This window comes from Solea senegalensis, linkage group LG10 (assembly GCF_019176455.1).
Source record: "Solea senegalensis isolate Sse05_10M linkage group LG10, IFAPA_SoseM_1, whole genome shotgun sequence".
Classification (NCBI taxonomy): Eukaryota; Metazoa; Chordata; class Actinopteri; order Pleuronectiformes; family Soleidae; genus Solea; species Solea senegalensis.
Window position 1 is genome coordinate 9,217,909 of NC_058030.1, and position 27,460 is coordinate 9,245,368.

The 27,460-nt window shown below is 39.7% G+C and overlaps 2 protein-coding genes and 1 long non-coding RNA gene across 8 annotated transcripts in view; 2 read left to right on the forward strand and 1 right to left on the reverse strand.

Moving 5' to 3' along the window:
- The first annotated feature begins 529 nt into the window (after positions 1 to 529).
- ppp1r15b (protein phosphatase 1, regulatory subunit 15B) lies at positions 530 to 5,140 on the forward strand. The gene is made up of 3 exons (XM_044037010.1): positions 530 to 966; positions 1,847 to 3,201; positions 4,250 to 5,140. Exons 1-3 carry the CDS (start codon positions 804 to 806, stop codon positions 4,475 to 4,477), a joined length of 1,746 nt encoding a protein of 581 aa, XP_043892945.1. The 5' UTR covers positions 530 to 803; the 3' UTR covers positions 4,478 to 5,140.
- A 7,119-nt stretch (positions 5,141 to 12,259) lies between these two features.
- On the reverse strand, positions 12,260 to 16,376 carry LOC122775462. Of its 2 annotated transcripts, none has more exons than XR_006361109.1 (3): positions 16,192 to 16,376; positions 13,614 to 13,674; positions 12,260 to 12,932 (listed from the first exon to the last, which is right to left on the reverse strand). It is a non-coding gene; the product is annotated as an uncharacterized LOC122775462 (long non-coding RNA). The 2 variants fall into 2 exon arrangements; XR_006361110.1 differs by having other exon boundaries at positions 13,598 to 13,674.
- Positions 16,070 to 27,460, forward strand: part of LOC122775460 (pleckstrin homology domain-containing family A member 7-like) — a 96,292-nt gene continuing 84,901 nt past the window's right edge. For 4 of the 5 annotated variants that reach the window (XM_044035336.1, XM_044035335.1, XM_044035340.1 and 1 more), the window contains exons 1-3: positions 16,070 to 16,243; positions 16,397 to 16,473; positions 16,661 to 16,718. In XM_044035336.1, coding sequence (XP_043891271.1) covers positions 16,161 to 16,243; positions 16,397 to 16,473; positions 16,661 to 16,718 — 218 coding nt within the window. In that variant the 5' untranslated portion in view covers positions 16,070 to 16,160. The remainder of the gene's footprint in view (positions 16,244 to 16,396; positions 16,474 to 16,660; positions 16,719 to 27,460) is intronic. The other variant, XM_044035339.1, reaches the window with a different exon arrangement.

Sequence of the window (27,460 nt, forward strand, 5' to 3'; positions counted from 1 at the left end):
AGAAACTACTTTCTGAATGATTTTAAGTTTCAGAATCAGAACATTCACTTTTTTTTAAGCAATGTGCCAATTTCATTTTCAGCCTTTTTCTTTTTAAATATACTACGGCTCTATAGAAGGGCTTGTATGCTAAGGATTATTTCCTTTAAATATACAAACCTAATGGCACTTGGTGAAGATAATGAATAACAAAATAGTACAACTGTATATTAATTTGATAAATTCATTAAATTTATTTGATAGACAATAACGAGGTACTAATCCTTATTTTCGTTATCAGTGCAGGCACTAATCGATTATTTCGGGTTTCGACTTCCATTGATCAAGCAATGATTTTCCCTTTCATGAGAGATTGGAAAGAACTGTGATTTTGTTAATGTCAATTGAGAAGCGAGGCTGACGGGAATTTACTGGCATTTTCCTTCCGTCATACATTGCGTAATCTTGTTGCCTTTAATGAGTGACAGCCGCGGGATCCAATCACAGCGCAGCGTGACGTTACGTGTTTATTTTTAAAGAAGTAGTCTCTACGTGCCCCGCCGCATTCACCATTTCTACAACGACGACTAAACACGACTGAGAAACATGGAGAGATTACATGCGAACATTTGACGAGGGAGATCGGAAGAAAATGTCACTGACCTGCCCGAAAATGAAGCGACATAATAGTGGCGCGTATCTGTCACCGACTAGTACACGAAATCTGTTGGTTTTCGACGAGGAATACCAGAATACGTGAGGATTATTTTTGTCTGACAAACCCGCCACAGTCCAGGTCGAAGAGGGGGAAAGAAGTTCAAGACATGGCTTCGACTGTAGCTACCGATAAGGTTTCTGAGGGGACGGCGGTGGAGAGGTTCGGTATCGGAGGGATGGCGCTTCTTCCCTGGACTAAACAGATTCTGACCGTGGTGTGGGAACAGCTTCGACTGCTGCTTCAGGTCATCTACTACACGTTCCTGTCAGGTGAGGATTCGAACTGCGTGGTTACAGCGTCCGTACCCTTTGTGTCAAAGTCTAACTCCTCTGTAATGTCCACTCAAACGGGAGAGACTCGACAATAAGACGAGTAAATAGAAACCCGTTTATGGTTTAATTCGCGTTTAACTAAAGCAATCGACGATCGGGTTTTGATTTTTTTTTAACACGATCTTTCTTTCCCTCTTCTAATGGAACTTTTACTCCCTTTCCTCGCTGCTGTTTTTATGTCATGTCCTAATATTAGGACAGGTCGTACACTAAGAGGTACACAATGTAGTCTTTCTTTGATTTCTGTTGCCTATTAACTCTTGGTACTTTCATCATATTCAAATCTTTGGGGTTTTTCTCCCACAACCGCAGGACAAGTTTCGTTGATGAAATGTTGGCCGATTAGTATTACACGAGGCAACAGACGTGGGCGATCGTGATAGAATTTGCTTCCTCTGAAGCAGACACTAATGACGTCACTGCACACAACTCTTAATGTTTACTAGCACTGTGAAAGACAGAAATCATGCAGTGATCCCGTTTAATACCCTTACATTCAGTCTGACCGTATTTCTAGACCCAGTAGGTCTCTCCTGAATTTAAATGTGACTTCTCATCCTGTCACAACAATATTTCCAGTAACTCGGGGCAGTTAAAGTTACTTGAAATATGGCTGGGACCCACTTTAAAGATGATACGCCCACTACCAAATGTACAGTGAGAGGTCATGACTGTTTTAACTCGATTTCGTTAAAACCTTGTATTTTTGGAAAAGGTAAAAAAAAAAAAAAACCCACACATTTCACTTTACAGAGGATTGTTACACAGGACATTATTGTCAGTTGAATTTCTAACACTACACTTTTTTTTTCTCCAGTTTTCCAGATGTTCAGGTTCGAAGTCCACGTGAGAATCACGGATGAGACGGGGCAGCACATCCAGCACATGACCTCGGCAGCGAATCCGTCCGAATCCTTTCTTTTCTCATCTTTGTTTGACGGAGAGAACGGAGTCATGGTTGGTGGTTCAAATCCCCTCTCTGATTTCTGTGCCGACGTTGGCGACACCTTCACCGGGAAATCCACTGCTGAGGCCCTGCTGTCCAGTCTGCGAGCTGACGACCTCTGCTGCGGGCTGGTGGACGACTTTGTGTCCAGAACAGCTGGGAAAGAAGAGGGCATCTTTCTCGGACACCAGTCCACCTGGAAAATGGGCTTCCCCGGTGACTGGAACATCTTTGTGTCAAGCAGCGACGGCTCCAGTTTAGGTGAGGCCTGTGGTAACGGTGCTGAGAAAATCTTCCAACAGGATATTACAAAAGGGAATCATTTCAAACACGACACATCGGAGGAGGAAAGAAGCTGGAGTACCTGGAGTAGCGAGGAAGACCAGAGTATAGTAGAATTCGACAGTGAGGAAAGCAAGGCGCTGTGGGAATCTCTATCGAAATCGAGTGATCCCTACAACCCCTTCTTTTTCTCCGCATGTACTTCGACAAACGCAGGCATGTGTAAAAGTAAAAGTGAAGCAAGGGACAGCAGCGATACTGATGTGATGTCAGTGAGTAAGTCCAGCGAGGAGAGGCTGGGGCCACAGGGCCTCAGTAACTTGGTCAGTCGTTCCGACAGTGAAATCAGCTGGTCCAGCTCAGATGGTTCAAGTCCTGACATTGACAAAGAGGAGAATGAGAGACTTTGGGACTTTTTCAGCAGTCCTGCTGACCCCTATAGTCCTCTGTGCTTTACTGCATGCACAATCAGCACCATATCCAAAACCACCACCACCACCACAGTCTCTAAAGTACAGGCCTCACTTCCCACACCATCCCCCAAGCCAGATACAGACGAGAAGGAGATCAGCTTTCCTTCTTCATCTGAGGATGATGAAGAAGAGCAGATCTGGAAGTCTCTCTGTCAGCACGATGACCCGTATCACCCTCTCAACTTTCGAGCCTGCCTCCAGAGCAACCCAACGACAGAGTCCCAGTCTGAGAAAAAAGCTCCTCTTAAAGTCCACCACTCCAAAAACCCACCTATGAAGCTCAAGAAATGTGAAAAAGACGCAGATAAATGCAGAAAATCCAGACCCACCATGCCGCCTTTGCCAGAGAGAACATTAAAGTGTCAACCCCTTCCAGACAAAACACTGGTGCCTTGGAAAAGACCAGCACATAAAGCTCAGTCACAACCACAGGAGAGCAAGCAAAGCAAGGCCAGCAGAACTTTGAAGAAGGTAATTGAACACAGAATCTTTAACGTTGTGTTCAGTGTGCTGCTACTGTCCAGTATGCAGTACTCATTCTTCTTAATGCTACTACTTTGAGTACTGGCATTTTTACATGCGTATCGGCATCCTGTACTCTGTTTATTCATTATTTTGGCCCGGAATCATCATTTCTCAGAGAGCACGATGTGACGTTCACCCGTTATTGCCAGAGTTTAGTTTTTGTTTCCCTTTTGTTTCACCAAAAGAAGTAGGAAAGTGTTATATAGTAGTATAATAGTAACTGACTTCTTGACATAATAACAGGACACTGAATCAAATACGTTGACAATATGTGAAACGTAAGTCCAGTTTTAAGTTATTTTAATATAGATCATATATTTAAATGGATAGCTAACATCTTCTGGTATCTTTTATTTAGTTTTATTATTTAGTGTTTAATGATTTAGTAATAATGACAGACAGACACGCCTCATGTAGACTGATTATTTAAGACGATGTATTCAGGTTCTCGCGAGTAAAAGGAAACGGAAAAACAAAAGAAAGCTGAATTGAGAGCAGTACTGTCGAGAGTTTCCAAATTTCAGATACAGAAGACAATGTGAGTCCATACTTTAACACATCAATCTCTCATGGGAGTGTCCTCTGCTGACTGTTGAGAATCTGAATGTCAAAGATTAAAGGGTAAACCCCCGTCTCTGTCCACACACACACACACAACTGAACAGTGTGTCAGACTGAGTTGTTTGTTGTCGGCTAGCAACGCTGCCGGTCGCTATGACTAAGCTGGTCATGTGACTCGAGCGTGTCAGCAGAGAGTTTGACTTCCACACGGACTGAAGGAGTTGCAGCAGCATTGCGAAGTCATTTTAAATACCGTGTCAATTAATGCCGTGTTACATCAGACTCTAAAAATAATCCTTGAGGCAGAAAAACAAGAACAGTGAGTTCTTGTCCTCTGAAATCTGAAGGGGATTTTCACGCAGGTTTTATCTGTTTATGTGAATTAAAAACAAAATCCTCCTTTTAACAAAATGCATATTCCTCTGGTTTTCAGGTGCAATTTTCTCCTGTCGTCCAAGTCCACGTGATGCGGACGTGGCTGTTCGCCCGTCAGACATCGCGTAAAGGACACTGGGAGGTGATGGCACGAGACCGGGACCGCTTTCGAAGGCGAGTCTGGGAGGCCGAGAAGATCATTGGCCACTGCTTCACTCGTACCCACAGAGAGAAGATGCGGGCATACCTGGACACTGCCTTGGAAAGGACGAGTCCCGAACACTGAATGTTTTATTTCCTTTTTTGGATAAGAACTTGTGATTGGTTGCAATGCAACAGTGATTTTGATTTAGGCCGTTTAGAAAATTTGATGTTAGGCCAACTTTTAATGTTTGGTGTCATGTTAAACAACTTTGTACCTCAACAGGTTTTATACATCGTGTGCACTGGCTGACACTTTTCTCATTGTAAACTCAGCGTTAACGTGTGTAATATTGTTGTTTTGTATGCCTTATATACTGACCTAGTAATGTAACTTATGTATTTATGCCCTATGGAGCTTGTCAGTTATTTTTTACAACTCAAATGTTTGTATGTGTATTTTGTTTAATGTCTAGATTTAGATGATTGTAATATCTTTAAAAGCAGAGCTTTACTGTATAAAGTGTTTTTATTTAAGCATGATAATGGATATGTAGGTGTTTTGGTGCAATTCTTGTTATTCCTATATTTTACTTCATGTCCTGTATTTTGATACACGATGGCAGATAATAGTGGCCTTTTAGCACTGAGATCGGGGACGGTCGTCTTGCAAAGACTCAAGCACTCGGTCCCGCGTGACTCACTCAGCTTGTCACATTAACATCGTACAGCTGGAAAAAAAAATTGTTAATAGTAAAACTATTTCAGTAGGTGCTTTGTCAAATAAAAAAAACATGATTACATTGTATTACTGTTGTCTTTTTATCATCTGTGCCCAGCTGAAGATTGCATGACAAGAGGAGGATGCAAATAGGAACCGATGTATCCTATTTAACATAATTATGCAAACTGTTTGCATAATTAAAAAATAAAATAAAAAGTTTTCCCCTGAATTACATGTCAATTACTACTAGAAAACCAGATCTCACAAATGTCACCCTCGTTTTGAATTATGTCACAAATTCAATTCGACTGTCTTTGTTGTTCAAGTTGCCTGAGACAATGGCCACAACATGAAAGAGTATGACTCACCTGACTGTAGTGGAATCAGTTTTAACCTGTGTCCCAGTTTTGACACACCCAATTCCTGTTCAGTGTCAGGCTCAGACTGTAACATACAACACCTGCCTCGCCTGTGACGAGACAAAAACAAACCCGTTTAGCTTTGTCAGAGCGTCACACACATTATACTTTATCTCCCACGTTAGCACTGATCTGGCTGTTAAGATTTCTGCTTGGATACGTGGAGATATTTGTGAAATTTGTGTTTGGTGGTTAATATTCTGACCACAGTGTGGACATTTGTCGCACAGTTACATTGACAATTGTACTTGTGACATCATTATCTGGAGAGAGTTTACATTTTTTAATCAACCATGGTTCAGCCTGAACAAGAATCACCAGAAAAATCATCAAATACTCTGCAGTTGGTGATGTATCTTATCTATTTATTTATCTATTCTGCTTCATGTTTTGTATATGAAATATTTAACATTTACTGTCCAGTTGATGAGCGTCCTTCTGAATATTATTTAACAAAAATCCTCCATATTATCTTAATCCGTCCTCATGTCCTCATGTATCCAGTACCCCTGTCACACACACACACACACACACACACACACTCAGGAGGTTATAATTTCCCATGAGCCCGAGTCTCCATGCAGACTAAGTGTTGAAAGGCTGCTGTAAGACAAGGGTTAAAAACACAGAGTATGATGAAACGACTTTCCTCAGGGATGAAATCAATTAGCAGGTCCACACACACACACACACACAGAGCACAGTGTGCAAAGGTGAGCAATCGCTGACACTGTTGTTGTATCAGCCCAGCAGTGGGTCTTCTGTAACACCCACCCCCACAAACAAAATAGGTGATTTAATTGATCTCCTGCTGCTCCTGCGCAATAACAATAAACTAAAGAGTGAAACCAAAAAACACTAACGCTGTAAATAAACCGTGATTACATCACAATCAGAATTAGAATCAGAATTGGTGTTTTTTTTATTGCCCAAGTACAACATTTACACATACTGGGAATTTGACTTGGTGTTTTTGTGCATTTAAATAGAATAAAATAAAATTAGAAAATAAAAACCTAAGATATTAAAAAATGTTTACAGAAGGTGCAGTGGGTTTAAAGGAATTATTCATTATTAATTTTTTATATGGTCTGTGTTAACCGGACAATTATATGTAGTTTTTTTTTTTACCATTTTACTATTTTATTATGTCACTATTTTTTTTTTTATTGATTTGACGTTTTATATCTTTTATGTTGCTGTGCCTTTAAATCTGTAGAGCACTTTGTTTTTTTGTTTTTTGTGTTTTTTTTAAATGTGCTCTATAGAAATAAAGTTGACTTGACTTATAATATGACGCATAAATCTACATCTGTTCACATTAATATAATGTTGGCTGGATTGTGGGTGACATGTTTGTTTTTATGTGGTGGGTGTAGGCAGGGGTGTGTTCAAGAGACTGACAGCCGATGGGTAGAAACTGTTCTTGTGGCGCGAGGTTTTAGGAAAGGGTCTCAAAGAGACGATGGGGATGATTTTACCTGCACGCCACAGGGTCCTGGAGGTGTGCAGGTCATGGAGAGATGGGAGGTTGCACTTGTATGTTTAATATTTGTGTTTATAGTGCACAGCATCACGAAGCATCTATGCAAAAACATTTCACTTCATGAATGTCATTAAAAATGTTCAGAGCACAGAATGGTGCAGCTCCAGTATGAAGCAAAGACATCAAGATCTTTCCAAAACATCAGTCCACAAGTTCTGAGCTTTCAACTGCTCATGCATTAAATATAAAGAGAAAATAAACAACATTGATATATTGGGGGAGTTTTCCCTTAAATCATTATGACCAGATGTCATGTGCTGCACATTTCGTAGCTGCATACATTATTTAGAGTCCTCCCATCTCTTTTGTTTATTTGAACCTGAGGTTATTTCACTGCTAATGTTTTTACAGCCTTTTTTCTTGCATCACTAATGTTGTTTACAGCCATCAAAACCTGTCTTTTCTCCATGATGCAAGCCCGGGGAAGTTTGTGAGTTTTCGCGATGCTGTGCTTTTGCTTCAGAGGCTTATGATGATGATGATGATGATGATGATGATATGTGTGAGCTGTGAGCTGGAAAACACACTAATACTCTGACCTGTGAGGTCAGAGCAGCTGGATCAGTGTGTCCATCTGTACTCTGTCACCCTCACACCCCTGTTTCTTATTTGACTGTGGGTGAAAACACAAAACAGTGCGTCTCTCCGGAGGAGGTTCGGTGAGTGGGCAGCGTAGGGTTCAGTGTCCTGCTCAAGGATGTCTGCTGGAAGGGAGAGAACCTGTGACTCTCCCAGTTACAGCATGAACACACTCCATCCTCTCATCCATTGTACCCACCTTTCCCCCCCTCTTGTCTGATTTTCCGCTCTCCCTTCTTTTTGAAACCACTCCTTTCTTCTTGTATCCTCATCTCCATCTTTTTCCCCTCCGTATCCTCTCCCAGTATCATTAACTCTGTGGCCCAGACGACCCCGTCTCCAAGCAACCAGCAGGAGTGGCGAGGCATTGAAAGGATTGCAGGTGATTGCAGCAGCAGCAGCAGAATCAGCAGCTGCAGAGGCAGTGGGATCAGCGGCACACACACACACACACACGGCTGCCCCTCTCACTTGCCTGCCAGAGAAGGGTATCTCTAGGGTCACAATTAGCTGATGATGCAACCTAGTGGCAGCTATTGTGTCTGATGCCAACTCATACAGACAGATGCATGAAACGCTTAATGGTGACAAAGCTGTCGTCCTATGTTTTCTACAGAAGACAAGGAATAAAAGAAAGCCCTGATGCTGAGCTGCCCACTGTCCACACCAATACACTCAACATGTCACTTCATTTCTCTCATTCTATTCATTTTATACACTTTATATAGCGTTAAGCTTAACTTTTTATACACATTTAAATTCACAGTTCAATTTGATTTTTTTAGCGCCAAATCACAACATACATTACTACGATTCACACAATGAGCAAATCAGAACCAGGCTCAAAGATGTGCGGCCATCTGCCAAGACAGGTTGGGGTGAAAGGAAAAAATGGGGGACAGAAAGGGTAAGAGGGAGGTAGAAGAAAGAGTCCAGGCGCAGATAAACAACTGTATCAAGTTATATGTTTAGCCAAGACAGTGATGAGTCAGTGATGACATGTTTATAGAACTACAATGTCATTTATACAAGCAGCAGCAGCAGAGATTGTTGATAAAAAATATACTGATATTAACTTCAATTATAGCATTATAATAATGGTGATGATACAACAATAATAATAATAACAGCCTCGAAACTGGATCTGGATCCTGCAACCTGCAAGATGAGGAGCGAGAGAGTGAGGAGGAATGAGGAGTTTAAATAGACATATAAGAGCCATGAGGGGTAAATCTTATATTTCACTTGTATTTATATGATCTTGCTCAGTGACTAACACAGTGGGGCCCTTTAAGTGGCTCCATGCAGGGACCCTTACTTAAATAAGGAATGATTTAGTTTCAAAAAATACAAAAAAAAAATAAAAAGGCAACTCATGCTGTAACTATGTGGGAGTAGTTGTGCAGTAAGTGCTATAAACACTTCAGGATTAGAGAGTCAGACCAACACCCTGATGGTGATGAATTAAACATATACTTACAGCTCAGAGTGAGTGTGAGTCAGTGTTTGGGTCACGGGACAACCACACACACACACACACACACGGTCACATTACACAGAAATGACAGCAACAGTATAATAAAAATGTTTTGTCTCTCACATTGTGATGTTTTATACAGTAAAATCCTCAAAAATTGTTGTCTTATCTTGTAAAATTGCGTTAAAACACAGACTGTGTGACTGTGTCACCTTTTTAAACTGGCTTTTAACAACTCAAAGCATCTATTTTAGTCTCCACGTTGTTCGCCTTATTAAATTAATAAGAATAAAAGAATTTAAAGAATACTATGAATAATTATTATTTTTTACTGTTTTTTAGGTTATTCCCCTTTATATTATTTTTTATTATTATAACTTGAACTTAGCTTCATGCTTTATTGAAAGGTTGTTGTTGCAGAGGATTTAAACCTAGTTTGACTGTGTTTGTTGGGAATGCAGCTCATGTTGAAAACAGGAAATGAATGGATGAATAGTGTGGTCATTTTGCTGAGCCTGTCACAGTAAACAGGGTTATTTTTAATGCTGTGTGGGTACATAGCAGGAGCTTGAAGACTCCACATATAGCAGCACCATTATCATCCACATATTTGGACATTACAGCGTTATACAGAGTCACAAACAGGAAATGAATGGATGAATAGTGTGGTCATTTTGCTGAGCCTGTCACAGTAAACAGGGTTATTTTTAATGCTGTGTGGGTACATAGCAGGAGCTTGAAGACTCCACATATAGCAGCACCATTATCATCCACATATTTGGACATTACAGCGTTATACAGAGTCACACTGCACTGTGTAGCTTTGCTGCCCCCCTGTGGTTTTCATGCTCCACTAAACACAGATCTTAACTATTTGCATTATACCTTCAACATTACTCCATAGATAGAGAGACTGTGTTTGTTTGTTGTAGATTTTCCTCGTTGTTTTTGTCCGAATGTTCTTTTTTGCAGATGTTTATATATATATATATATATATATATATATATATATATATATATATATATATATATATATATATATATATACATATATGTATACTCTACTAAAAATGGAAACAAATGAGGTAAACAGGGAAATCATGTCAGTTTGGCAGTTTGAAACAAAACAACAATTACACTGTGATCTAATCCACAACACTGCTGTGGGATTTCCAGCAAAATTCTTGTTTGTTTTCGTGGAACGACGAGACATTTAGTTTAGATCCTTAATCCTCGTTCAGGCATTTCCTCACAGGCCAAAGAGGAATCTGTAGTCATCACTATAATTGAATAGAGTTTGTGACTTCACTGCTGTGTTCCTGAGTCGGCCAAAGTTCTTGAACGAAGAGTGAAACTCTCAGATTAGCTGCAGTGATTCATCATAATGCCGTGTCACTGTTATACACAACCAGGAAAAAATCCCTGCCAGCAAAAGGAAAAGATTAAAGTCCATGCAGACAAGGGACTGTTGGTTCCCCACTCTGTTTTTAATGAGTTTATTATATCAGTGGAAGTTCACCACACCAACTCCCCTGGTGAGTAATGTTCACCATTCATTTACATCTCAGTCTTCATAAGGATAAAAAACAAAATGAAGCTTTTTTTTAATCAGTTGAACATAAAAACACGAGAGCTGAGGAGTGAACTGTGCAGAAATATGTGGTAAATGTAGTAGATGCTGCATACGTCACATGATAAACTATTTAAGTTCAGGAAGTCTGAGCAGGAAGGGCAAAGCTGACTCTCATGTGAGTCACAAGCTCTGATACAGAGCCATGCTGTCGTGATTCACCTCACATTTACATAAGATATGGATATGGAGGGGGAAACAATGCCAGGAATGGGAGTGTGCGTGTGTTTCTCTGGGTTTTTATTTTGCCACCTGAGGTTTATGCTGCTATAGCAATAGGGCAAAGATCCTCCAACTCATCCCTGAATATGTGAAAGCCTCGGTTATCCATTACAACAAGAGAGAGGCAGAGGGAGAGACTGTGTGATAAAGAACTGCACTGTTTTCACTGCTCATTTGTCTTCTCTCCTCTTTGTCTGCTGTCTGACAGCTCTGTTTTCTACACTTCTGCACTGTTATTAAATAAATAAACACATGAATTACCGACTTAATTCGCCGTGTCAGAAAAAAGCTCTGTGTAGCGCAGTGTTTCAACAGATGATAATAATAATAATAATAATTATAAAACCTCAATCACTGCCTCCCTTTGTGGATTAAAATGGAGAAAAGTGTTGACATTCACTATAGTTTCCGTTTTATCAACATAGCCATTATCAGTGAACGCTCAGGCTGTCGCAGCTGGTTGATTTGCAGGATGGATGGATTTTGTGAGATGAATGATGAGTTTTTACACATTTTTGTTTTAAAGTAAAGTGCACACACACACACACACACACCCTGGTTTCCATGATGTTAGAGGACATTGCGTTGACTTACTTTCATTTCCTGGACACTTACGCTAACCTTAACCATACTTACTACTGACCTAATCCTAACCTTGACCCTAACCATTACATAATCCTGAGCTCAGCCTAACTTTAAAACATGTCTTCACCTTAAAATGAAATTATTTGTGTTATGGGGTTCTTGATTTTGTCCTCATAAGGAAGTCTCGTAATCACAAACACACGCACACATTTACTTTCACAGCTCTAGTATACACATTTTTTTAATATCAAGTGAATGTCCAATATTAGACACAGACATATTCATCTAGTTCAGTTGGTGTGAACTCATAAAACATATGGACACATGAACATACTTGTTTATCAGCAGCAATGAAATGACTTCATCCAAATGGTGGCAGCTTGTATTTTTCTTGTCTGTAGGTGGCGCAGGTTAGCCATGACCTACAAGGCCAGTGTTTTTAAGGCCTGACACCACAGATGCTTCAATAGGGAGTCTGACATTAAGTGCCTCCCGTATCCACTGCTGCTTTATTCATCACCTTTTCCTTTTTCTAATTGCAGCTCTCACTAATGGCCGTCAAAAAGAGCATCTGTGCTTTGAAGCACTAAAAAAACACACCAAATCGCTTCCACAGCTTTTATAGCACAATAGACTAAGAAGACTAAGAAAATAAATTAAAATAAATCAAAATGTTCAGTGCAATCGCTTTGGTCTAAATGTGGGTTTTAAAAATAAGACATGCTCTGAAATGGTAGCAGAGGCGTTGAGGTGGTGGGATTGTCTTTATTTGTTTTAGCTTACGTCTTTAGAGGAGGATCACAGAAACATGAACACAACAGGGTGTGAGACACATTCAGTGTCTTCGCGTCTGCATTGTGAAATACAGCGTTCTCCATTCATTCCACTTTAAATTGAGCGTTCTTGTATTTTAACGAGAGCACGGCACTTGTCTCAGCCACAACCCATAGGAATAGAAACTGCTGCTCCCGGCTCCATACGCGCTTTGAAGTAAAGTCACTGAAATCCACGAGATGGAGATAAACACAATGAAATTAAATGTCTGGGGTAAAGTGAAAATGTCAAAAAATGATGGAAAATGGTACAACAAAACGCGCGAAATGTGACAGAGGTTCCAGGAAATTAAGTCATGGGGGAAGTGAGGCTGGTAATCAGCAGGAAAGTGTTTTATTTATGTGACTGTGTGCAGGGAAAGAAAGAGAGAGAAACACCGGACCACTACACTGTTCATCATCTTTATACATACATATTACATACAATATTAAAATAAAACATACAATATTTCAAATGGATCAAATGAATGTAAAGAAAAAAAAAAGAAATTCTGTACTGTAGTTAAGTCAGGTGATCCATTAATCCATTCATTCATTCCACTCATCCTCTGTGAGTTGGGGGGTTAGATGGTCCAGGTCACTGGTCTATCACAGGGCCAACATAGAAGGAAAAACTCACAGTGAACATGTGAATGTAAATGATTTGAACCAAGAACCCTCTCACCACAGCGCAGCAGTCTACTCTTTGTGTATCGCAATCTCACATTTCAGTATGTCGAATAATGTATGTATGTATAAATGTAGAATATGTATTTTGGGAGTGCGGTTAAATGGTTTGGTTTCCAAAGGTGCAGTCTAGGACCAGGTTCTGGTCTCTGTGAGGACGACTGGTCCTGACAAGGTCAGTGTTTATGCAAGAAAAGGTCCCAGATTGAGACTTTTTCATTGTTTTTAATGTACGACTTGTTTTAGTTTGTGTTGTTTTATATTTTATATATTATATATCTTTATATTTTATTGTTTTACTGTTTGTTTTTAGGTCCTTTGTTTCTATATTTTATGAATCTGTTGTACATCACTTTGTTTCAGCTGTTGTTTTTTGTGCTTTATAAATAAAGTTGGATTGGATAAAGAGCTAGCAAATACAAGTACACATGCAAACAGTACTGTAATAACTTGAGTGGACAATTCTCTCTTGTTCTTTCTTTATCTCTTCATATAAATAAATTCACTATTATGGCAGAAAATAAATGGATCCCTCTGGCTTCAGCAGTCAGTCTATGTGTGTGGGTGTGTGTGTTGACCTCTACCTGCCCTTTAGCTCACTGTGCCTTGTCAGGAGTTTTTATTGTTGATGCTGAGGTGCCTCCAAACTGCACGCTGCCAACTGAAACCAAACAGCACGGAGAGAGAGAAAGTCAAACAAAAGGCACCAGATGTAAAGATAAGGTCAGGTCAGTGTGTTTTGGATAATGGAGATGTGTTTAACTGAAAATGGGAAATTACAAATGAAAGCTGATACAGTTCCTGTCAGAAAATACCCAGTCCAGTCTGCAAACCACATATCTTACGTTTCTACACCGAAATTGTGAACTAAGATGGCCTTCATAGACCAGACAGGTTGTCAGTCTGCTGTGTTTGTGTAGTAGGTTTCTCTTTAAAAACAAAACACATGCTCTATTTGTTTGTTTGTTTGGGAAAGATAGCGGCACAGACTTCATAAGACATATGAAAGGCTTATTCTATGGTTATGAAAACCAAACAATTTTAAAGTGATTACACACGTATACAAACATACTTGTGGGTAGATTCAGTTTCTGCCTGTAAGCCTTAATGTTTGTTTGTCAGTTGTATATGGATATAGAGCACACGTAAACGTAATAGTGTTTAAACTGTTGAGGGTGCTTGAGGCGAAAAATATAGCAAATAAAAGCCAAAAACTACCAGTTTAAGGAAAAAAGTATGGTCTTCCAACATGGCATGTCAGAGCATTACTACACAGCAGGACGTTCTCATAACTACTTGAGTTCTAAGTCACTTTGCAAATGTTGACACTTTAATTAAAACATTTTTCCCTGTGCAGAATTCACAACCTTTTCTTTGGTTTACAGAAAAAGAAGGACAGCAACAGCATTTTTCTGGAAGACCAGGCTGAAATACTCTGTGTGTGTCTCCATCAGTACCCCAAGCTCTGGAGGAGCTGAGGAACACTGTGATCAGATAAACATAGTCTTTCTGGTCTTCACACTGTGTTCCACCCTTTTGGAAATTACTGTTTTTGGCGAGGAAATTCCTGCCATCTGTGAACTTAACAACAACTACTCAGGTGAGCTGTTTTTGTTCCAAGAGTGGATTTCAAAATAATAGGGCTGCGCGGAAAACGTGCCATGGTGTTGTCGTGAGCACGCCACCACATGCCTCCTGGATGTGGATGTGGAGTGACTGTGGAAAATGAAATTCCAATGAGCTCACAGTTCCTGATGAGTGACTCAGAACAAACTGACACAGGCCCTTATTTACGTTAATGAGCCACAGAGGAAACCCAACAATGACATGTTTGTCGCATATAAACATTGGAGCCTGACTGACTAATGTCACAAATGCAATCAACTAATGCCTTATTTTACAGTTCTGCAACTTTGGACTTCCCCGATAATAATTCTGTTAACTGGTACGAACTGAATAGAAAACCCTGTGTTCACTGTGTAAAATCTTTATATCACTTATAAGCCAGAGTCTTCTACTTATTAAGTAAATGAATTTTTAATCAATACAGTTCTATAAAGGGAACTTATGGAAATGAATCTCTTAAATCCTGTCTTCCATTTCTCACATTTAGCACAAGGTTGTGCAGATAACTTAAGAGCTAATTGTTGAGAGATTTAAAGCATCACCAGTGCTTTGTGGAGTTCATTTTTACTGGGATTCAAGGGACCAAGATAAAAGTTGAAACTGAAGTGGGTGGACCACTAAATAGACTGGCTTTGTAAACATTTTCCCAACTTATTTTGGAATCATCACATTATAATTGTATTTGTCTTGACAAAAAAAACCCAAATCTGTTGATTTAATAATATAAAAATATAAAAATAATAATTTAATATTTATAAAAAAAAGCTATTGTTCCTCATTCAGCAAAAGTTTTCATTCACTTTTCTCAGCATCTGCTCGTCTCCTCTTTTTCCTCCATGGACACAGACTTTTATGATGCCTTCAGGTGATTTGGAGAAACATGGAAATGGAAGTTCCTGATGTACAGTAGTTATCCATGTAATAATAAATTAAAAGGAATATTTCTATGAACAACTTACAAAAAAGCCCAAAACAATTAAGCAATAAGATCAGGAAAGAGATTGTGATTTTAAAAAAATGCCACCGCACATAAGAGGCATTATCCTATATACATTTAACACATGTAAAATTATTAACACTAAGTATAAGACAAATAGCATAGCAGAGTTAGCATAGCATTTTAACCAGAGTCCTCCCAGATTTTTGTTTATCTGCATCTATCTACAAAAAACGAGAATTATAACAAAAATTTAAAAGCAGGTCAGTATGTAATTAACCTACCTACCTACCTACCTAATAGGAATACTATTATCACGATTATCCTGACTAATATAACTGTGATTCACAATATAATTGAATACAAAATTTACAGAAAATGTACAGAATAAATGAACAGTGGAACAGATCAATATAGAGATGTATGTTGTCGACATCCCTCCCTGGTTTTAGCTCGATGCTCATATGTCCTAGCTTTAAACGAGTCCCTGAAGGCAGCTCTGGCCCTAGCGTAGCGGTGATCGCTGAGCTCCCGGGAGAGTCCGTGCAGAAGGAATGAGGTGAAATCGGACTTGAGACCGGATCATGGCGGCGCCTGTCGGGCGGGACACTTTACCTGAGCACTGGTCTTACGGTGTGTGTCGGGACGGCAGGGTCTTCTTCATCAAGTGAGTGGGGAAAATGTGTGTTTTATCGCACCGTGTCTCTCGCTCTGACGGGAGTTGTTTCCTCTACGACGGTGTAACAGGTGTTTTTTTTCTGCCCCCTCCTTCTTCTCGCTCCCCCTCCCTCATTTCTCCCTCGGTGTGTCCGTGCGGCAGTGATGAAACTCGGACCACCACCTGGCTCCATCCCCGCTCTGGTGAACCGGTGAACTCCGGACACATGATCCGCTCAGGTAGCTAGCTAGGCGGCTCGTGCGTGGCTGTTTGACCTGCGCTCATTTCACGTTTCGTCTTTACTTTGCGCTGTTTGTCTTCTCTGCTAACTTGAGTGTGCACACTGCGTGGGCCCATCCCGTGACTGTAAACTTTCACAGGTGTCACGGAGACAAACAACTCTTGTCTCTTGTGGTTTCGTTTCAGATCTGCCCCCGGGATGGGAGGAAGGTTTCACGGACGAAGGAGCCAGTTTCTTCATTAAGTAAGTACCAGGTTTTTACCAGCGCATTACATGGAAGTTAGTGCGCAGCTTAATATGGCTCCTGCCTCTAATTCCCCGCTCCTAGCACGTTTAATTATTCCAGGACAGAGTTGCGTGACTGGCACTAACCTGCTGACCCTGGAATGACCCGAGTGAAGTCTCGTGTGACAACTTTGTTCAACCCTTTCAACACATTGTACAGCCATTTTTTGCTTGTTCTTCAGAAAACAGATGCACATTGTGTGCAACTTTTGCCAATGTTTGTTGTTGTTGTTGGACAGTTGTTGTTATTAGGAGAAGGCAGGGGCCGTGGTAGCGCAGCGGTAAAGCAATTTGTCTTTCAGCTCGAAGGTTGATGGTTTGATTTTCTTAGCTCTGATGGTTGCTGATGCTGTATGCAAGTGTAATGTGTAAGTGTGTGAATGTTAAAACAGCTTTGGCTGGTCATCAAGACTAGAAAAGTGTTACATGAATACAAGTCATTTACCATGATTCTGTTTCTGTTGTAGAATAATAACATAATAATAACATAATAATCTTACATAATGATATGTTTGAGTGTATAGCAATCTGCTGAATGAGTGGATTTTTGAGCAGTAGAATTCTCTCCTTCACTCCTTGAACTTTTTTGTGAATTCACCCCTGAAAGTTTTTGTGAGCACGTCTTTGTGTTATCAGTCCTTCTTCAATCTCAGTTTACCTTTAAAATGTTCCTGTTAAAGTCTTTACATAAAACAAATCACTTTCTGTTTGTAGCCCCCTCGGAATGTGGCAGAGTCATGTGAACTCATTTGACATTGGTTTGAATGTAATGGGCATTTTTTAAACGTGTGTAAATGAATGCATTCAGGCAGTGTCAACAGCATATTTAGTGGTTTAGTGACTTTTTGCATTGGACTTTTACTTACTTTTATCAGAAACTTACATATGAACATATGACGTGTGAGTGTGAATGATATAATTCATTTAGCTTCGTTATAATATGTGTTATTTGCTTATTTGGAGGGGGTAGAGTCGCCAGCCACAAGGAGGTGATTAAGATGTTTTGGCTTCATATTTGTGGAGCTGTAATGGCGTCTATCTATCATGAACGATCGTGAATCCTGAAAAAAAAAGAAACACAAACCCTGATCTGCTAATGTCAGTTAGCATTATACTCCTTATTGTTAAAAATGTGTTCAGACTAGTTGTCTGATTGAAATATTTTTCAGAGCAGATCTCCACTGGGCTATGGCTCCACATACCCGTTTGCGTTTGTATATTTTTTTTAAATCTGTGTGGGTTTGTTTCTAGGACTCCTTGGTGTAGAAGTGATTTCTATGGGTGATGAATATTTATGTGTTTCTTCTAAAGCCTCTGTAACATGGAAAACTATCATTTTGGCTGCTAGTCTCTGACGACTCTGCCAGTAATCAGCTGTTTTGAGGTCCTGTAATTTATTTCCGCCGCCCTCTGTGGGATCTGGTGTGTTATGACGTTTCTGTGCTGAGCTGGTCCAGCGGTGGTTGAGTGGTAGAGAGAGACAGCCGTCGACTGGAAGGTCAAGGGTTTGATTCCTGGCTCTACCGTAACTTACATGCCAATGTGTCCATGCGAGACACTTGAATGTGTATGAATGTGTATGGGAGTGAATGGGTGAATGGCAAAACTGAAGTGTGAAGTAGCTTTGAGTGGTCATCAGGACTAGAAAAGCGCTGTGTATATACAGAGCAGAGCAGTTGTGTTGACAGAGACATGTCATTGTTGATAAGAGAGGGCAGGAATCAGATGTCACATGAATGTGATGAGTGTTTTATTTTGTTGGTAGAAACCTGTTTAGATTCAAAGTGACGTTCACAATTATTCTATTAGATTCTGAAGGATTTATTAAAATCCTTCAGAATCAGTCCTAATTTACTGATGTGATTAGACATCGGACGATACCACTTTTTTGTGTGGGATACCAATATTTAAATTTTTACTGTGTGTGCATAGTGAAACATGCGATATATATATAGAATATTTGGATTGTATCGGATTCTACGTGTTTATCTGTCCTAGTTGTGTTGTGATTCAGACATAGATGTTGTGTGTCATTTTAAAAGTTTTGATTGAAAAAAAAAAAAAATCAAGACTATTAATGGGATTATTAAACCTATACAAATCATAACAGACACATGCACTATGATATGTTGACTTATATGGATGATGGTAGATGAGTATTAGGTCTTGTGATTTGGAGCTCAGGTAGGTAAACGTGCACATGATAAGCCTCCGTGTTGATTTAGGTATCCACTTGTGTTCTTCCATATCGAGGAACATGAGATAGAACTAGAGCAGAGACAGAGGAATCTTTTCCTTTGCCTGAGTGGGATGTGTTTGTTTTCTATGTCCCTCTCCAAACTTTAATCTGGTTATGAATGGTATTTCTTGTAACAGAAATAACAAGGTGAAGTAATAACCTTGAAATCCAATATCCTATTCACATCAAAGGGGGACTATTTATCTGGAGGCCATGTGTATATAACTGCCCCCACAGGGCTTCACCACTGTCGGCTTTGGAGCCTCTTCTATCCAAAAAATGTTTTTTGTGTGTTTTATTAGTGGCAAAAAGAACAGCACAGCTCCCCCTGTGCCTCTGTGTTTTCCATTCCATCTGTATGCACTCACACTTCTTTTAAATGACCTACTCTGAGAAAAGAAACCCAGCTTAAATACTTTTTAGGACAGTGTCTGTTAATGAACAGTGGACACAGGATGTTTTTTCTTTTTAACATTTTTATTATTCTAAGGAGAATGATCCTCTGTTGCTCAGTAACCATTACAACAGGACTAAAAACCTGGTCTATGACTGCCTCTGACTGGACTCTGTATGTGCAAAGTCGCTTTAAAAGAGTGACGTGGACATGTGATAAACAAGTGTATTTATGATTTCACTGTGTTGTATTTGCGTTGTGTCTAGTGCCAGTTGCTCTGGGCCATTTACCCCTGCTCTCTGTGAGTTCACATACACAGAATCTTAATACTGCGGGATCCCAATGGAGCCACTCTTCTTTTACATGCCTCTGTTGTCAGACAAGAGAACGAGTGCAAAATCGTTGAATAAATTGCAGCTCACTAAGCCAGAGACAAATAAGTTAAGACAATGACTTTGTGCTTGTTTCAGCCATACTATACTGAATATACAGAGAGGACATTTGAAGTGACAGAATATCTGCTGCTGCCACTTTCTGCCAGTCACCCAGCAGAGAACGTACAGAGAGAGAAGAGAGTGGTTTGCTTTTTGCTCACTGGTAACTACAGTGACTGTCTCACACAGCTATATTTTCTTTCCAAAAAATGTTGTACTTCTTTTTGATCTGCGGTTTTTCAATAGGAATTGCTAATTGTAAATCTTGCAACAAATGTACTGGCGTCAGCTCTGCATGCCAATACCACGATACCACTTAGTAGTAAGTTTGAAGGATTTGTGGTCCTTCTTCGTGCACAGCAAACAAAAAGACCAGAATAAAATGGGAACATGTTACATATATATATGCATTTAAATTTATTTCCCAGCCCTAGGTCTACATGTTACATGCAGAGGCCACTTGATGTGATGTGACGTGTTTAAGGCTCAAATGAAGACAGTTGTGCAGCACATCTTCAATGCTCTCCCCCAGGGAGCATTGTGGTGTAAAATGTAAAATGCTACACACAAGCTTCTCTCCTCTCACTCTTTGCCCGTACTTGCTTCAGTAGACCCACTCATATTACCATAAAGACATTTAGGTATTTGTTTAGTTTGTTTGGCAAGCTCCACATCCGTGGACTAAGCCCACTGTCACATACCATAGAAGATACATGTTTGCCGAAGAACGTTCCGGCTCTCTCACTCATCGTGCCTCTGTCTTGTGGTGTTTACTTGCACTCATACTGCACCTACGTGGATGCACACTGACACAGGGTTGCAAGTCTCTCCTCCCTCGATGGGGGAGGAGTCCTGCAGCCGCTCCCACCAGGGGGCTCCTTGTACACAGAGTTAGAGCAGAGCAGATGAGATCCAAAGACAGATAAACCACCAGCAGGAACATCAGGAGAGATGGAGAGAGATGCCAGAGATGTCTATTAAGAATTAGTTCATTGTCACATTGTCATTGTGGTACTCCACATAAAGACACTTAGACATGTGTAGAGGACAAATTAAAAACACAACAACATTTTTGTGTGAGATGGAAGCGAATCTTACAGTGATATCTGTCATCTGCCAAATATGAAGCCTGTCAAGCAACCCGTTTGACAGATATGTGATTGACACACAGGCATTTCCTGCATTTATAGATATATTACACCTTGTCATACTTTTAGTAATAGATTGTTTTTTATAACTGTAATCAGTCTTTAACCCTTAGTGCTCACGTGGCACAGAATGTTTAGAGATATGCAGTAAAAGTCAAAATCACAAAGTCACAATGTTAAAACTGTAAAAACTGTACATTTTTGATGTGGGAAGTAAAACCATGAAAATAAATGAAACTACACTAGGTTTTAAATAATATAACTGATAGATAAGAATCAACGCTTTTAATGAAGACCATAGACATTCACCACTCGAAACGACGAAATATTCCTGCATATTAGATCCACATCTGCGTTTATATCTGGAACATGCCATTTGTTTGTTGAATATGAACGTGAATGTGTTTTGCAGCCCTCGCACTTTTGTTTACAAGTATACAGTGACAAAGTTTTCCATGTTAAATGGGGGTGGGTAAAAAAAAATCGATTTGGCGATATATCGTCATCCTTCCTTGTGCAGCGCAATAATCCATACACCAGGGCAAATATCGATATTTTAAATGAATGAATTAAGGCTAAAGTAAAGAGTCCCTGCCAGTTTCACTCACTGGGCGTCGCTACTTGATGTCTCCTCGTGGTGGCGCTGCTCAAATGAATGAGGGAATCTTGGGTGGACGTTACCTGGTCAAAGGAGAGGGAGTTTACAGCTGGATAAAGGCGGAGAAAGCTACGTTAAGACATGCTCCATCCACATACAATACATAGACTATTAGACTTCATGCACTTTGTTCTCGATGTTGAATAAATAGAGAAACCCTGCATTTTGAGCTTTTCACGGATGTTTAGTTTTTTCAGTTAGACAGATATTGTGATGTATCACTACCTGCTTGTCTTACAATACATTTATTATCACAGGTGTTGTATCGTGATAATGTTCCCCTCCTTCTGTTAAAGCTCTCAGATGAAATTGGTTGTGAAGCGATTTGACGACTGCATGACTGCCATTGTAGGCACAGCGATCGTATCATGAAGCTGAGACAAAGGAGCTTATCTCAAAGTGGCTTCTATTAATGTCATGAGAATGGCCCTGCAAGATTGAAACCCTTCAAGTCATAATGTCATACTTCGCAAAAACGATCGAGACCACTGGAGTAGTTCTTGTCCTGTAATGTTTTTGTAAATGGTTCAGTTGATCATGAACACACATTCATCCAAGTTTACGGTCCTGCTCATCAGTTTGAAGAGAGAAAAAAAGAGTTGGCCCATTAATACACACCGTACAATGGTTAAATCTCACTCCAAGTGCACAGTCAGGTAGCGTTAAATTACAACATCATGGGCCTTGTAAGCAAACTCGGGACAGAATTATAAGATCACTGATGATGAGTCATCGACTCCTTTGTCCCTGGCAAGATGGTGAAGAACAGATGTGAGCTGGGCCATGTATAAAGTGATTTTTGATAAGAGGTACTTGGGATATGTGAACTTGGTGAATTCAACACTAAATGGCCTTAAATATATATCTTCTGTTGAGAGAAGACCATGTCGCTTCCACCCAATCCACCTTAACGCCTTTTGCTCACACAGAAAGGACGTCTTTGTTAAAAAAATAGTTCCCAGGATTTTTTTTTTTCTGAACCTACTAAGAAAACAGATTGCACATATTAAAAGTGTAGGAGCACAGGGTTGGTCTGTGCTTGCCATCTGAAATGTCTTTGTCCTCGCTTGAAAAAGGGGCATTGTTTCACAGTGGAGCCATAGCTAAACCAAAGCACCAACCGTTCCCTGGCAGACAAATAAAGGCTGGATGAGAACGCATGGTTAACAATAGCTTTTTCTGTTGTTTTCAGCAGCAAAGTTAAAAACTATATTTTGTAAATGTCAGCCCAAGGGCAGCATTAATATTCAGTGTTGTCATTACTCCCGTTCGCCATATTCATTGATGTTCCCTCCAGATATTTACATCCAGCACCTGTTTTTCTACAAAAGAGCCTGTTCAGCAACATATGCCAGAACTGTATTTAGAATTTTCTTTCAACGTTTTACTATGTCCTTGACGTTCAGCTCACTTAAGATTCCGGTGGTTAATTAGTAACTTTCACTGGTGTTAGACAGGTTAGTCAGTTTTTGTGTTCCTGTTACATGGTGGCTCTTGGAAGAAAAAAAAATACTACGATTGCATCTATATCTAGTTTTTAAAATTCACAATATGTATATGTGTATGTAATTTGGTGAAAAGAGAATCAGAGGGCAGAGTTTGGTGCTTTTATTATTGCTGCTGATTGTTGTTGTCTTCACCAACATTGTAGTTATTGTAAACAGCCTCTCCTGGTTAGGATTCTTTAATTGTTAATCACTCAGGTGTTTTGTAGTCATAGAGTTTTCCTCCTCTTAAAATCAAATGGCGCTGATAGTTAAACACCAAATAGTTTCACAATAAACGCTGTCCCAAAGGCACTTGGAGCTGAGCTATCACTACATTTACTCACTTGACTTGTTTCTCTCATAACTTATGGGCCACATATTCTGGAGCCAAATGTTCCACAAAGGTCTCATCCTCTACTGAGCGAATCCGACTCAGGGCGGCTGCGTAGAAAGAGGCTGCTCATATTGGCTGTTCTTCTCAGCTGCTGGTGGTACCTTTGGTGGAAAGGTTGCTGTGACCAACAACGGCCTATGCTGCAGACAATAAATATAACAAGCACGTTAATATTGGCCGAGCATTTCAGAGACAGAGCTATTACCCTAGGTCATCTGTTGCATGTGGACCATGTACTGTTTAAAACACTATATAGAGTTTTAGAATAACACAACGCATTGCTCCAATGCTGATAACTTTTTGTTGTTTTTAGATATTTAAAAGTTTTTTTTTATCATCACCTGATGCATACCTGAAGTGTAAGGTAATGCTTGCTCAAACATACTTCAGGTGGATTAAGAAGCGTTGTTGTTATAGCTTGGTGTGGTTTGGCTTGAGAGAAAAAAGTTTCTCCTCTGTTTGGTCTGCAAACTAGAAGCCAAAGGAATGAACACCCTGCAGGAATGTTGGCTTTAGAGTGGAGTGAGTATTTGGTGTTTGTTTGCCTTAGAAGGTGAGATAGAGTCAAAGTTATCAGAGAATGAGGGCTTTCTTGTGATATGATATGATTGTCTTGGGCAGCTTCTCTCTCTCTCTCTTGAAACCCTCACTTGCTCCTCCGTGCTTGGCTTCACATGCACTTACATTGATTCAGTAACTGATTTTTCTCAAGTTGTGCTCATTTGCTCTTCTCTTTTCTTGTGTATTCTCCTGTTTCTGTCTGAGAGTTCAAGAGAACCTCAGACAGTTGAAAAGGTTTGCTTCCAGTCAATCATGACAGCAAAAAATCCCAGGCTTTTAATCTGCACCTCCCGACCATGAGTGTACTTCCAAACAAGTGGTTGATTATTCAATGAATAGAAACATATGCCAGTTATATTGATTGAAGATTAATTGTTAATCCATCAAGCCAAAATGCCAAAAATTCTAGTTTCACTCTGAGCTGTTTTTCATTCTTTCGTTGTGTATTAAAAGGAAAGTTTTTTTTGCAGAGTTTGGACTGTTTCTAACTTTGAGAACTTACAGAGAGAAGTCAGGACTGAGCTTCATCAAAATAAAGCATGTTGCTGAACTCTTAATTAGTATGACATGCTTTAGTTTCCAAGTGTTTTACTGCTTTAATGAAGGCAAAATAAAAATACAGTATAATGTAATATAATAAGAAGAATTTAGTTTGAATTCATAATGAGACCTTTGAATTTACCACCCTGCTGCGTTGGAACGTGTGATGGGTGCTTTTGATGTTCTTTTTATTGTTTAATATCATTTATTTTAACTAATTTTATAATTTGTTAAAAAATATAACTCATATTTTATGAGATTCACTGATTACCGGATAATTCATTTTTAATTCATTGTAAAATATTCTGTGAAACAGATTCATGCATTGATTAAGCTTGTTTGGACCATTTCATAACGGTAAAATAAAACATTGTGACAGGATTAGCATTGCTGCCTAATTTAAATGATGAAGTAACATTGTCACATTATCACTTTTGTCAACATTGGAAAAAGTATGAATGGTGAGTTGTAGTCCCCAAACACCAGCTAATCACAGACACAATATTTGGGTTGTTGTTGTAGTCAGGTGTAAAGTAAGGGACCATGAAGTAAAAATATCTTCATGTATTTCATTTTTATTTACACTGTATTCTTGAGGCTCCCTTTGCACCTGGCATTAAAATGTTTTTTCCCTGTGATCGTATTGCAATCGGATAGTGCCTGACCACTTCTAAGTCCAGGTGTAAACATTAAATACACCCGAGATGCATTGGGGACTGATTGTATAAAATGAATGAATGAGTCTTGATGATGAAGTGGTAAAACATGTGGCTTTGTCTGCGATCCTGCAGTGATCATCAAGTATTATATCCTTTCTCACGAGTACTTCTTTTTTTGTCACAAACACTATAGGTAGGGATGTCAGGGTGTGGACGGTTTTCCGACAGATAATAATCTTGTGGCGACACTGGTGTTACAAATGAATAAGAGGACACGTCAGCATTGTACCTGTGGAGCTCTCACTCATGATCTTTAACGTTTGATTTAGCAGCAGGTAGCCTCATTATTGTGCAAGTGCAGAATACTTCTTATCATAACATAAATGAATTCCTCTGAGCAGCATTTGAGCAGTTTTTGACTGCTCTTTAAAGTAAGATACAGATGACTGAGTTTTTTTTTTTTTCAACTGAAAAGTGAGCAAAATGGGTACAATTACTTATAAAATGTAACCAGTGTGGCTGGTAGGCAAGCTACATAATTGGTATGTGCCTGAACAGTGTGCAACACTTTTAACTCTGACTCTGGCACTTTAAAGTTGAAAAATGAGGCACCTTACTCTCGTGGAAAGACCAGATATTTGTTGGAGTAAAGTTTCTGTGACAATTTGTCACTCCTGCATGTCACTTGGATATTGTCTATCAAAATGTCGGCTATATTGTAAAAATGCAGATTTGTGTGCAGCTACCTTGTTTCTCTTTAAAGAGTGAGAACAGCTGTCCCAGATTACCTGCACATGAAAGTAGAGCACAGAGTTCTGCTTGTTATTTCCCCTCACTAAACATATTCAACAGTGACTTTACATTGATGAGAACATTAACCTGTCACTGCTCCCTGTGAACTTACATTTCAGTCTGTATTTACATCTGGAAAGGCAGATTGTCATATTGAAAAGCTCACTGTGACTCATCACACAGATATTCTTGTTATTTTATGTTCTGATTTCCTCCACCCATGTGGCATCTCTCTGTTGAGCCTTATCTTCCTGTGGCTTTGAACAACTGTTGCAATATCTGGCCCTCTTTCAATCTCATGAAGGACTAATGTCTCCTCTGCGTTGCTTACCACTGACTACTCTCTTTTGTTCTCAGTTTCTCTTCATTCATTCATTCATTCATTCATTCATTCCATATATTTTTCATCCTCCTTTATGCTGCTTAAAATCACAGTTGTGCAACATTTGTGAATATAGCTCACGTATGAACAATGACAAGCTCGCAGTTCATGACGGAAATGTGGCAGTAAACAAAGAGATCAACATGATCTCTCTTGGGCAGCTTGCTCTGACGACTTGAACATGATAATGGATTTTTGTTTTGCCACACGACCTCACAGTTTCACCTGTGGACAAACGAAGCATGGTGTTGATATTTATGCTGAATCAGTTCAAATTTGTTTGAAGGATTTCAAACACAAACCGGAAACATCAAAGTATACAACCTACAAGTACTTCAGACGATGTGATAAATGACCAATTTCTCAAGTAGAGGGCACTGTTATCACAGCTTGGCCTCCATCTGTGCCCCCCTTACTCATAAAAACAACAACAACAGCAATGTTGTTTTGTTCAGCAGTGACAATGAAGGAGAACGACAAGCTTAAATATACTCCAGAGTGGACAATTGCGAAACTCAAGCACCTGAAAAACACATTTTTTGTTGTCCATCAAAAGTCTATATATGTGATAGAATATGCTTTCAAAACAATAGGCTCCAGATATGCATGAAATGTCAAGCCTACCAACGGAAACATTGCTCCGACGCTTGCTGAGCATTTCGAATGTCTCCACATGACAAGCCCACACATCTCCACAGTGTATCACTGCCTCTTCTCTACATGACTGTTGTCTGTGGACCAAAGGCAAAACTTGGAAAGTGTAGGGGTCCATCTGTGTTCCACACTGAGCAAAGGAGGACGGGCACAAAGGACGGATTGAAGGACATCGAATACTAACGGCGAGTGAGAGAAACAACAAGATGTTTGATGCAGTGTTGTGGCCCTTAAAGTCTTGCTTGTCGTGGGCAACAGTGGCTCTTCTGTCAGTGTAAGGAGGAGGCTGAGACTGCCAGGCCACCAAAACATTAGTGACGCGGTTTGTAGCGACAGAAATCACGTGAGGAGCACTGGG